The sequence below is a fragment of the Miscanthus floridulus genome, chromosome 4 (genome assembly GCF_019320115.1).
Source record: "Miscanthus floridulus cultivar M001 chromosome 4, ASM1932011v1, whole genome shotgun sequence".
Lineage (NCBI taxonomy): Eukaryota > Viridiplantae > Streptophyta > Magnoliopsida > Poales > Poaceae > Miscanthus > Miscanthus floridulus.
In genome coordinates this window covers 116500313-116513743 of record NC_089583.1, presented here as the reverse complement: position 1 = coordinate 116513743, position 13431 = coordinate 116500313, and the positions used below count along the sequence as shown (strand labels likewise).

The following is a 13431-nucleotide window of genomic DNA, read 5'->3' as shown; positions in this document are numbered from 1 at the left end:
CATTCTTAACCCATTCTCTTCCCTAGCAAGAGCCAAGCAAACAGGTGTGGACTGTGGAGTTTGATCATCGAACTTGCACACCATTAGGGTCTAGCCCTGCTCTCAGCAGCTAGTCAGATAGAGATGCACAGCGGTTCTTGCTCTTGATCGCATAGTATAGGGTTGCAAGGCCACGCTTCAAGCAACAACCAAGCGAAGAACTTGTGATATCATAGGTGGTACGTAGCACTAGTTACAAAACTTGCAATGCCCCACTGAAGTCACCAGCCAAGTGGACATATCTTCCAATTTCGAATGTTGGACTGGCAAAAATTAAAAAGGGTGAGGGAAAATCGTCTCACAACCTGTTCGAACATTGGAACATCAAATGATGGACTTGCAAATTTTTACAAAAGACAACGAATAAGCAAACAGTGGCATGGTTAACGGGATCCATGAAGAAACCATAGCGCCACAAGTGAACACATATCCAACAAAATGTATTGCTGAAAGTCACAAGGACTCGCGGTTTCCAAGCTATGTATGACTATCTCCACCGATGTAGAATCCAGTTAATTCAGTCTTATTAATCAATTAACAAGGGGAGCTTTGGAAGGAAAACAACACAACCCATGCCGAAATTAAAATAGCGTCCACCATCCATTAATTGAACCTCTCACAGCGAACTATAAAATGGTGTTTCCTGAGAAGTTTACATACATCTGCCCCCTTGTTTTACTTTTCCTCTCCCTCCCCCCCCCCCCCCTCCCCCCCCCCCCCCCCACACACACACACAATTAACCTCCCATGTCTTCAATAACAGAGCAGAACTGGGGAGGATCTGCCAATAACAATTACAGTGCCTTTAGTCTGGCAACAACAACTGCAGTGGCTTCAACAGGCATTAAAGAGCTGGTGACTAGGACCCTCTTATCTAAAACCCACCCGATAATCGCAATGTACCAACATCAAAATAACATGTGTCATTCTGACATTCTGTTCTATGCAGATATAGTGTGCAAGTTTCTGTTAAACGTGATGCCCTGTCTCCAGATTTGATGCACACAAAGGCATATATCTCCAGAATTGCAGTGCTTTGAGGAATAAGCATATATGACACTGTAAGGCTGCATCTTTAAAAAAAAAAGGGGGGGGGGGGGGGGGGGGGGGGGGGGGGGCATAACCATTATCAACACGAATCGAACTTCCACTCACTTGTATTTCCTTTCTCAAGAAGATCCGTAGATCATGCGCTTTTACCCTATACAAGTTCCATGACCTTTCTAAAACAAGTCTATTCGTCATCAAAGGGGCTCTTGCGTTTGTACCCTTGTTTTGTATCGAAATTGTGATTTTGCCCTCGTTTTTCTAACTTTGTGATTTTGCCCTTAACTGTTCACAAGTCAACGCGATTTTGCCCCTGGTCAACGGTAAAAACAGGGGCAAATTCGCGTTGACTTGTGAACAGTTAAGGGCAAAATCACAAAGTTAGAAAAACGAGAGTAAAATCACAATTGCACATCTGTGTAAGGGGCAAGAACACCATTTTCCCATAAACGAGTTTGACACTTCGATATAATCATAGCAATTCGCTGACGACAGACACAAAAGTGAATACGAAATCAATGGTCCAATACAAAAATAACAATAATATGTAATCTTAATAAATTGATTGCAATAATTCATCTTTCTATAGGGCACCTTACTGTTCACTCAAAGCATACCGCTACCACAGTAAACAAAGGACCATGAACCTATGTTATAAAGAAAGAAGATCATAAATGGAAGCTAATGTCACATGAACATATAGAACAATAAATAAACTAGTTCCAAGCCCCAACCAGGTTAACAATATTCTTTTATGGACATAAAATATGCAAAAATGCCTAAGCATCTACACTAAGAATCAGAGCAAGAATCCTAAAACGAAAGAGATCTCATCTTATCATGGATTAAGTCCCTGGGGTGGAGGACTTGAGCTCCTCAAGCGTTGCCTTTGCCTGATCCTGCAGCAGCTCGATCCTCTTCAAGTACACCTCCAGCTCCAGAATCCGCTGCTTCCGCCACTTCTCCCCTTCCATGGGCAACCCAAGTGGCGGCTCAGGCAGTTTTGCACCAAAAGGGTTTGCTCCGACATTTATCGCTGCGCGTATCATCTCCTTAAATAGAGGAGTCAGGCAAGTCTTCTCAGCATCAGAAATTCCTGATTGAGGCGACACGACTGGCAACCTGAGAGGCTCTGAGCCATCCATGGTCACCATCACTGGCATTGGAGTCTGGGGCTGTGCTGGGAGGGAGTCATCCATCTTGACAGGCACTGACACAGACAATTGCACTGGCTGAGGGGGCTGCAACATGTTTGTGGCAGGGGCGGCGCCAGTGGCAGGGTTGAATTCCGTCACCCGCCTGCGGCGACGCTGCCGTGCAGAGGACGGGGACTTGATTTCTCCGTTGGGGCTGGTGTTGGCAGGTACCTGTGTCGCGGCGGCGGCGTCTTCATCGTCAGAGTCGGCCGAGGGATCGCGGCCGTGTTTGTTTGTGGGGTGCCAGATGTTGCGCGCAATCTCAAAGATGGCCTGCTCGTGCGGGGAGCGGAAGGTGAAGGTGGCGCCGGACTCGCGGAGGCGGGAGACGCAATTGCGGTACTTGCGCTTGAGGCGGCGGAGCTTCTCGACGAGCTGGCTCTTGGAGAAGTCGAGCTGGAGGCGGCGGCGCATGTCCTCGTAGAAGGGGTCGGTGTCGTACTGGTGCGACGCGAACGCCGTGCCGCGCGCGGCGGTGAACTCCGCGAAGCCGCGGAGGATCACGATCTCGTCCTCCTCGGTCCAGAGGCGCTGGAACAGGGGCCGCCGCTCCCCGCCGTTGCCGGAGGTGACCGGGCCGCCGCCGCTCCCGGCCGCAGGGATCGCGTGGGGCAGGCCGGTGGCGGAGGAGGTGGTGGGGTTGGGGAGGCCCGGATCGGTGGGGTCGAGGAGGTGGGCGTCGGCGAAGTCGCCGTCTTCAGAATCGCCGCCGCCGCCATCCGCGTCGGGGAAGGAGATGCCGGCGGCGGCCGATGGGTCGTCGCCGGTGGGAGGCATTGGATCGGAGATGGGATTTGGAAGGGATCGACGGGGGTTTGGATTAGCTCTGGTTTTCCCCATTTGGGAGGTCGTCGCAAATCTCTCATCACAGTTCAGTCTCGAGCTGTTACATTTTCATACCTCTATTGTTTGATTATTGCATGTCTGCTCCTTTTCTAACGGCGCACACGAGACCAGAATTTTTCACGCCAGGTCTAAAGTGCTGTTTGTATTGGCTAAAATAAGTGGTTAGCTGATAAGGAAAGCTCAACTGATCTAAACAATTCAGTTCATAAAGAACTGGTACCTTTCTCTCTCTCTCTCTTTTTAGAATTACACCATATAATATATACGTCCACAATACGAACGCACACTCACCCCTATAAACACACGTATATAAACTCTACCCTAATAAACATCTCCGAAGGACTAAGCCAGCAGATTTTGAGATTCACGAGTCACCACTGGCGCCTCGTTGTCGACGGGGACGTCGCCTAATATTGGGTATCGATATTAGAGATACCCAAAGCAAGGAAGTTAGCGCCCACGTTGACTTCCCCGGATGGCTCGAGACGTATTAAAAGGTCTCGCCCGACTCCAAGGCCGCGGGCTCCGTCTCGCCCGACATTAAGACCGCGGGCTCCGTCTTGCTCGACCCCTTAAGTGCGAGCTCCGTCTCGCCCGACCCCAAGGACGCGGGTTCCGTCTGGCCCCCAAGGACGCGGTTTCCGTCTCGCCCAAGGTCGCGGGCTCCGTCTCGCCCGACCTCGAGGACGTGAGTTCCGTCTCGTCCGACAGGGACCCATACCGCCGCCAACCACTCCAGGTCCAAGCGTATGGGCCTGGGTCAAAACTTTGACATCAGGGAAGAGGCTGGCACACCTCGATGTAACCCGTGGCCATGACGGGTCATACCTAGGGATTCACATCAAGAACAGTGTCGGGCGTGGCGGTGTTGTTCTGTCTAATCCTCGTACGGATGCTGACAGGCGTGTCAGTTCACCACGACATCCGTCAGGACGGAGTGGAACGCCATGACCGACAGATGACGTCTGCGCATGGCGCCAGTGACAAATAGGGCCACGATATGGAGCCGTTCCTATTGAGATCTACAGGATCGACAGGACCCGCATGAAGGGGAAGAAGGACCCAGCTACCCTGGAAGCCTTCTTCTCTCTCTCGTTCTTCTTATTTTCCTCCTCTGTAACCTGCGCTTTTCCTTCACTTATAAAGGGGAAGCAGGGCGCCCCATGAAAGAGGGGATTTGGAATACAAAAGCACGACATGAGCACACGGCTGAGCGACAAGCGAGCTCTCAGCACCCGTTCACTCCTTCCACCAGAGACTTAGGATCCTCTCCCTCTCTCACCTATTTGTAACCTCTACTGCAAATCAAGTGCTGGTAACATGAGCAGCAGCGAACTGGGCGAAGGGACGTTCTGCTCGGATCAGTATAAACCCTTATGTCCTCCGAGCACACCATCCGAGCTAGACGTGTAAATACAAATTTACTCATCGGTAGTCCAAAAACACCGATAGTTGGTGAGCCAGGTTGGAGCTTTTTGCGCGTCTAGACGTCCACATCAGGCCTTGGATGGCTAGTCACGGCATCAGCTGGGTCCCGGGCATGCATGTGCGCTTCGGAAACCTAGACTTCATCGTTACGACGGAGAGAGAGTTGGCGTAGGTTCCCACCGTCGTCCAGCCTCTCCACTCTATCGGCCTTGACACGATTATCGAGGTGCTTGAGGAGCTGTAGCTGCACGCACCAGAGGTCCGCGCCTCCGGGAGGCTAGAGCGCCAGCTCAGCGCCTTCCTAGGACCTCGACCATCCTAGGAGGACCTACGTCATCTCACCTTCTCATTTGCCAACATCATGACACAGCTTGTCGGAGGAGAGCCGCTCTCCCCAGAATACCTCATCCAGAGTGCCCCGATAGCGCTCCCATTCAGTATGCACAATGCCGCATCCTCTATGAACGACGAGTTCATAGGGATGACCGAATACGTCATAAAATCTTTCTACGACCTTCTCGCGGGAGACTTAGAGTCACCCTTTGACTCTAACTCTAGCAGTCATTGAGACCTGCTCAAGTCACATACCGACGTGTCAAAAGGCTTACCATGGATTCCAGGGAGAAAGACAACAAGGAAAACCAGAGACTTACTGTTCACATCTGCCCAAAGCCTGCACACCTCATTGCACTACCGGGTCACCTCAGCCTCTAGGCACCGGACCTCTTCTTGGCTCTGACCGACCTCCACAGCAAGGCCAGAGGACACGCCCTCGGCTGCAACCTTCAGGTCCTTCTTCCCCTAAAGCTCATCCTTGAGGTGGTTGATCTGCTGCTGAGTGTCAGCGTGCTCCTAGCGAGCTAGGTCAATCAACGTGTGGAGCTCCTCTATGTCCTAGAGCAAATTGTCCTGCTCCTTCCATAGCCGCTCGGCCTCCATGGCGTCCATGCGTACCCTCTTGATCAGGGCCACGAGCTTCTCCTTGGCCTCGTAGGCATCCTTCTCCCTAAATTGAAGGTCAGCCACCTCCTGGGTGGTAGGGTCAAGCTCAGCCACATCCTAACAGGGTGATAGCGAGTTGTACAGTCAGCCCCTCACTCCACCGCATCTCCTTGTCAAGGACTCAGACTTCTCCCGACTGTGGGCCATAAGGATCTACAAAGAAGACAAGGCTTAGAGGCATGAGGGTCGAAAGCAAGGTCATATCATACCTGGCCAACTGGGGCGGCAATGTCGCACATCAAGCTCAGCATGGTGGTCAGGGAGCAAACCATGTCCCCTGACATCCGTGTGGGATAGAAAGGGAGAGAATGTGTACGTGTGCTACCTAGTCTTGTTGCCCACACCATCGGGTATAGTACACCATCACCCACCTTACTGTTCATGACCTGCTGTATCTGATAGGCTGCATAGTGTTTGCCCACCTTACTGTTTATGACCTAGCAGGCTGCATAGTGTGCGCCAGGGATGGCAAATGATAGTGCCCACAATATTATTTATGTTCTGATGTGTCTGGAAGGTTGTATAGTGTTCGTCTGACATGGCCTGGTGGCACCATCCTACAGGTGCGCAGGGCATGGCAAGGTATGGTCTTCGATATTGTGGTTGACTTGAGCACCTTACCATATCTGCTCTGCCTGCTCCCCGGGCCCACACCGAGCAAGCATCCTGGTCAGGTCGTTCCTAGTTGGCCCCGATTGTGTTGGTTGAAAAAGAGAGGTGAGTAAAGGTCCAACATATCACTGATCGGAGGAACGGGGTTAGAGTCAGACTATGGTCCCACCATGGCCAGGCCTTCCGGTTGGGGCTCCGACCAGGTCTCCTGGCCAAAGGTGCTGGTCGGGGACCAGATCATGGTCTCGGCCTGTCATTGTGTATCTAGGCCAACCTAGACATGCGTTGTCGCTGCACTTCCTGCTGGGCGAAGTATTGTAGGGAAGCAGGTCCATTGGGGCTTCTGTGAAGCCGTAAAGGGGTTGTTGAGTTGCCGCTTTTGAGAGCGCACAGGAATACGATGCTAGAAGATCTCTCGTAAGGAGAGAGCATCATACGTCTCAAATGGGCCCCTATCCCTAATTCTGGATCAGAGGACGGAGAGAGAAAGGAGAGCATTATAGTGGGAGAATAAGGATCTTGGCTCCCTTGTTCTACTTTATGCCCCAAGGTGCGGAGCAGTCCCAGGGCTGTTCACACATGTTGTCAGTGTTATTGTAAAAGCCTAGGGCTTGTGTTTTTAGCTTAATGAAAACTTGTATTTGCTTTGTAATTCATGTGCCCATTGCACCGTGGAGGCGGGCTGCTTATTGAAACTTTGGTGTTTTCCCCCTTGGTTTGTTGTACCGCGTAGGGTAACAAAGTAGGATTTAGGCGCCCAGCCTCCATGGGGAGGACTGGCGAAGGCTGCGGAGGTGCGCCAGGGGGATATTAGCACCTAGCCCCTGATGAGGGGACTAGCGAAGGCCGTAGAGGCACGCTGAGTAGACATAGGCGCCCAGCCCCCAAGGGGGGAAACTCGTCGGTAGTCCGTCTTCTGCCGGGTGCGCGCGAGCGCACCCGGTGGGTATAGCCCCCGTACCTATGGCCGACTGGTGAGTCGGTCAAAGGCTGAGCACCTTAGTACTCTTTCCTGGGGCCACAGACTCCTATGTTCCTACCGGTCGGGGTGTTTGCCCGTGTTCATCCCACCCACAACCTACGCGGTCGGTTAGATTCCTGAGTCAGGGTTGGATGGCCCAGGCCCCTAAGTGCCATTGGGCTCGGTAGGGGTCGATCGAGTTTCATGCATCACCCCATCCATAGTTTTTGCAACTGAAGGGGTTGAGCTAGCAATGCTTGCCTCGATGGCTCGAGTGACGCGCTCGGTGAGCTCACTAATGGGCATGTTCGAGTGGAATCTGGGTCCGTCTTTTGTAACGGGGTCAACATAGCCCTCATGTGGCATTCCACCGCTCCTTAACCCACCTCTCGGCAGATGCCAGAGCTGTTCTAGAGACCAACTTAGGTGGCCCACTGACCTCCTCTTGATGGAGATTCTGTGGGCATGGCTCGAGGTTAGGATCAAACGAGAAGATTGAGATGGCCCTATCCGTTCTTGAGCGGGTTAGGCAAGGGCCGCTAGGGCTCATCTGTGTTTTCTTCCCTAGCTCTGTTTGACATGAGGTGGCCTCAAGCCCTTCGCGGGTCGGCCTTCGAACCCTGGTCGGTCGCAGCTCATATCGAATGAGACTACTACCGCTTCATGACGCGACGTGAAGCGTTGTGATGCAACAATTGCATATGTAATGTTTGGATGTATGTGATGAATGTATGACTAAATGTATGAATGCATGCATGAGAATGGATGAATGAATGCTAATGACTAGAAAAGTAAAATGGGGGTTGGTAAAATTACCTCGATGGCTGGAGTGACGGGTTCGAGGAGCTCTTATCGGTTATGTCCGAGTGGAATCCGGGTCCATCGTCCATGACGGAGTTGGCATAACCCACATGGGGCATCCCACTGCTCCTTACCTGTCTCTTAGTAGCCGCCTGAGCTATCCAATCGACTCGGGTGACCCGCTGGCCTCTCCTCAATGGAGATTCCATCGGTGGGCCCCTCCAAACCCTGCCTGGGAAGATAGAGGGTCATTTGTGTGTGGTTGTGCCTCGTTTCCCGTGCTTGGGTTGTGGTAGTGGTGGGCCTCACCTAGGCCATGTCCCATTAGCCAAGCGACGTCCCATCGAGCAGGCTGCGTCCCATCAGCCAGGGCCACATCCCGTCGCACGCCTTTCCGCATTAAATAGGGGGAAGGGAGAGTGTTTTCCTCCCGTTCTTTTGCCTTTCTTCAACCGCTGCCATTTCACCTTCCTTCCTTTTGCCAAGCCTGTTCATGTGTCATGGTAGTTTCTAGGAGAGAGGAGGATAGAGTGAGGGAGAGAAAAAAACTCATAGATTCATTCATAAATCTAAGGTGTGATGTCGAACTGGTGGCCTTCCAACATAGATGAGGAGGTGTTGGCTGCCTTCGCCGAGAAGGGGCTGCTCCCATCAAAAGAAGTGGCATCTTGAGGGCTCACGCGCTAGGGGAGGTTGTTCCACAACCCTGGGCCAATGAGGTCGTCTCCTTCCTTGCCTTCTATAAGCGTGGGCTCGGGTACCCCATGCACTGGTTCTTGCGTGGGCTCCTCAATGAGTGGGGCCTGGAATTGTAGCACCTCAACCTGACTGGGGTGTGTTCGATGTTCCATGTGTTGGTGAGAATGTTGTCATTTTCGTCCTTCAGCCGGTCCTCGCACTTGTCCTTGCCCCTGTCCTGACCGCCGCTGAAGACCGCCCAGACTGCCTCCTCAGTTGGAGGCGTGGTTTGTGGCGATGTCGAGCAGGTCACTGGTGGTACAGGGCTTCACACAGCCGAGCTTGTGGATCAGAGACTTGTAGATTGTCCCAGAGAGGAACGTGCTGACTATAAGGAAAAATGGACCCTAGGCCCATTTACTTTGAATTTTGGTGTTTGATGACTAACACAACCAAATTGGACTAATGATTTTGTAAGTGTTTGTTTTATAGTCCAGTAGGGTGCAAGACGTGACTTGGACGAAGGTGAAGTGATGATCCGATGATCAACACCATAATCAAGACCTTAAAAGCTCAAGAGAAGACCCAAGATATCAAGCAAAGTCCAAGCATGAAGATAGGAACCAAGCCGTACGCAAGATCGCGAAGAAACGAGCTCACAGAGGTGACCGGACGGTGGCAGAAGCGATCGGACACTGGATCGGACGCTCTGATGAAGAGGCTCGACAAACTAGGCGTCATCAGTAGCGATCAGACGCTGGACCGGACACTGGCAGCAAACCGACCGAACATAGGGCAGCAGCGTCCGATTGAGTACAGAGAGGTTCCAGAGCGGCAAAACTACGACCGGACGTGTCCGTTGGCAGGTGATCGGACGCTAGCAGCATCCGATCAGTTGTTCGCGGCTTCAACGGTCGAGATGACTGGACACGTCCGATCAGGACGAGTTCAGCATCCAGTCAGTAGCAGAAAAGCAGGATTTCATCCCTAACGTCTACTTTCTCAGCAGGGCTTATAAATACAACCCCCAACCAGCCATTTGAGTAGTGTGGAGCTAAGGAAACATACCAAGGGTGTTAATACACCATTTTAGTTATCTCCACTTGCATAGAGCTTAGTGATTCATTAGGTGATTAGCGTAGGTGCTTTACGAAGTGCTTAGGTTGATTAGACCATCGCTCATGCGCTTGCTCTAGATTTAGGCCTAGTGTTTAGTGAGGTTTGCATACCTCTTACCACTCAGTGCTTGCGCGCACCATTGTTGTACATCGGAGGGGCTTGAAGTCTTGCGAGATCACACCAACCGCATTTGTGGTGTGGCCGCCACCATGTATCAGAGGGAACAAGGCCCGCGGTGTTTTGGCCGGAAGCTTGATAGTGAAGACGGCGGGGAGCATCCAGGAGAGGCTTGCCAAGAGGCACGTCGGAGACCCACTTGCGCGTGGGGAAGGCTCGAGGCTATCCACAGAGTTATCTGACTGGGAGCTTGGCCCTTGCGAGGGATTCCTTGCGAGGGGCTCCAATGAGAACTAGGGGGAAGCTTACGTGCTTCTCGATACCTCGGTAAAAATACTGGAGTCATCGATGAGAGTTTGCATATCTCTTCCTTGCTCTTTAGCTTCTGCCTTTATATTGATTGAATTACTCCTTTTGCGGTAGAGATAGCAACACACTAGCAAAAACGTAGTTGCATATTTATATAGTTTATCTTTTGCATAGGTTTGCTAAGGTTAGAAAAAGAGGCCATAGTTTAGAGTTAGATTTTTAAGTTACCTAATTCACCCCCCTCTTAGGCGTCATGGTCCCTTCAATTGGTATCGGAGCCGGTTGGCTCAATTTGGACCTTTGGCTTAACCGCCGTTGAGCCGATGCTATTTAGAGTGGTTGGGATGGATACCTCTAGGCCTCTGCACTTTGATGGCACTAACTTCCCTTATTATAAGGCTAGAATGGCTTGCCACCTTAAGGTGGTTGATTTGGGTGTATGGAGAATCACTCGTGACGGGATGAAACCCATGAAGAATCCCAAAAACCCCACAAAGAGTGATGAAAAAGAAATGCATTTCAATGCTAGAGCTAAGAATTGCTTGTTTGAATCATTTTGCATGGATGTGTTTAACCAAGTATTTACTTTAAATACGGCATATGAAATTTGGTTAAAACTCCAAGAGCTCCATGATGGCACAAGTAATGTTCATGAGCAAAAATATTGTCTAGCTAAACAAAACTATGATTCCTTTACAATGAATGATGATAAGCTTGTTTGTGATATGTATTCTCATTTTAATCTAATTATCAATGAGCTCCATTCAATAGGATTAATAAAGATAGATGATGCAGACATCGTGAGGAAGATCATCTCTGTGCTACCACAAAAGAAATATGCAAGCATCATCACCATCCTTCACAACATGGAGGACTTGAGCACCATGACCCCGGGCATAGTTATTGGCAAGTTAGTGGCATTTGAAATATCACGTAAGATGGGTAAAGAAGAAGCTTCTTCATCAAGCAAAGACAAAGCTCTCGCATGTAGCGAGAAAAAGAAGATGAAAGGGAAGCAAGTTGAGATAAGCTCAAGCTCAAGCTCCTCAAGTGAAGATGAATAAGAAGATGAGGACAACGATGACGATGATGAAGATTCAAGTGATGATGATCAATCTTCCTCCTCCACCTCCGACCTTGATGAAGAATCAATCAAATTAATCAACAAGGTGGAGAAGATGATCCAAAGGCTCAATGTCAAGGGTGTGTCCATCTAAATTCAAGATCTCATTTTCACCAATCAAAAGAAATGAGCAAAGAAAGAGCGGATGCTATGGATGCGGCGAGTTGGGCCACTTTGTGGAAGTTTGTCCAAACAAGCCCACACCCAAGACAAAGAAGAAGGCATGCAAGAACCAAGCCCCCATATCAATAAAGTCATGGGATGATTCTTCAAGTGAAGAAGAACATCATCACAAGAGGCGAGCCCACAAGCACTCATCATCAAGCTCTTCTCGTATGTGTCTTATGGCACGAGGTAACAAAAGCTCATCCTCTAGTAAGAGTGATACTGATGATGAAATGCCTTCTTATGATGAAATTGTGCAACAAAATCTTAATTATGCTAAAGTTTGCACTAGTCAATAAAAGAAGCTCGAAAAATTAAAACGGAAGCTAGATAGTTCACAAGAAGCATACAAAACTTTGCTTAAACAATATGAGAACTTTGTTAATCTCAATGTTGAACTATCTACTAAAATTGAGCAACTTAAGGCTAGTGCAACAACAAATGCATGCACAATCAATGATGAGCAACTTGTAAAGAAAATTGAAAGATTAAAAGAAAAGTTAGCTAACTCACAAGATGCTTATAAAAGTTTGCTTGCTAAAATGGAAACCATATGTAAACATTGTGATGAGCTAACTAATAAAGTTGCTAATCTTAAAGCTGTTAGTACAACCCCCACCAAGGCATCTAAAAAGAAAAGTTCTATCTTTAACATGTCTAGAAAGGATACCTCTACTTCTTGTAATGATTTATGTTTAGACTCATCTTTGTGCAACCAAGTTTGTGTTGAGAAAGTTGTTATAGATACATGCACACAAGAGGTTGCAAAGGAGAATGAGCAACTCAAGCAAGAAGTAGCTCGCCTCACTAAGGACTTGACTCAAGTGAAGGCAAGGTGAAGCAAACCCAACTTTATCAAGATAACACCGTCAAGGGAGTGAAGAAGCTTGATAAAGGACAAACCATGGTTTGTTACATGTGCCGCCAGGAAGGTCACAAGTCCTATGAGTGCAAGGTGAAGAATGAGGGAGGAGCAAAGAAGAAAGAGAAGAAGCAAACAAGCAAGCTCTCCAACACCTACACCAACAAGGTGGACAAGAAGGCATCCACACCTTATCTCTTGAAGAAGAAGAAATATGACAAAGTGGTGGTCATCAAGGTGAACAAGCAAGCCAACAATGGGGTCAAACGCTTTTGGGTGCCAAAGGAGATCATTTCCAACATGAGGAGCACCAAGAAGGTTTGGATCCCGAAAGGGAAGTGAGAAGTCCAAAGGACTTTGGGGAATTTGGAGACTTGGCAAAGTATGGATGCATTTCATGGGGTGCATCATGATGGTCAAAATCATTGCCAAGTGGGTTAGTGAATACTATGAACCCAAATTCTCCTTCCCATGTTAGGTAACCAGATTCATTTTATTTCAATTGGTATTTGATTTAAATTTTCCTACAATTGGTATATTTTAGCATCTAGTTACTATTCATGCCTAGGTTTGCATTTGCATACTTATATCTTTTGTCATGCATACACTAGGTATTTCATACGGTAGGCTTGCTCGGTTTCATTCTTATTCCTTGGAGCAATTCTACATGGTTTAAAATCATTTAGGAGCACGGCACATAGCTTGTCTTACAATTATTTATCTAATATGTGCCAAAGTCCAAATTATAAATAATTTCTCCCGAATATCATCTTCGAAAATGATTCTCACATTCATGAGAAGTCATCTTTCAAGTGGTATTATTAATTCTAAAATCAATGTGCATGACTTCTATAAGTATCCCATACTTGTGTGCACAAATTTAGGTGGAGGTTAATCTACAAGTTGGATGCTTTGAGACTAACACCTTTTCAAGCTTATCATGTGTGTAGTAGTCTCATTGTAAGGAAAATGGAGTCCCCGGAGTTAAGCATCATACTTTAAACATCCACCATCTATTGCAAGTGGTAGAAATCAAATTGATTTCCACATGTGGTATTCCTAAACCAATATCATCATGTTGATTTCATTTTGATATTTATATACTTTCTCCATGCATTATATAGAT

General features: G+C 48.8%; 1 protein-coding gene across 1 annotated transcript; it reads right to left on the bottom strand.

The window, feature by feature from the left end:
* Positions 1-1736: 1736 nt before the first annotated feature.
* Positions 1737-3192, bottom strand: LOC136552794 (probable transcription factor At3g04930). Its single transcript, XM_066544365.1, has one exon. It carries the CDS (start codon positions 3120-3122, stop codon positions 1932-1934), a length of 1191 nt encoding a protein of 396 aa, XP_066400462.1. The 5' UTR covers positions 3123-3192; the 3' UTR covers positions 1737-1931.
* Positions 3193-13431: the final 10239 nt, after the last annotated feature.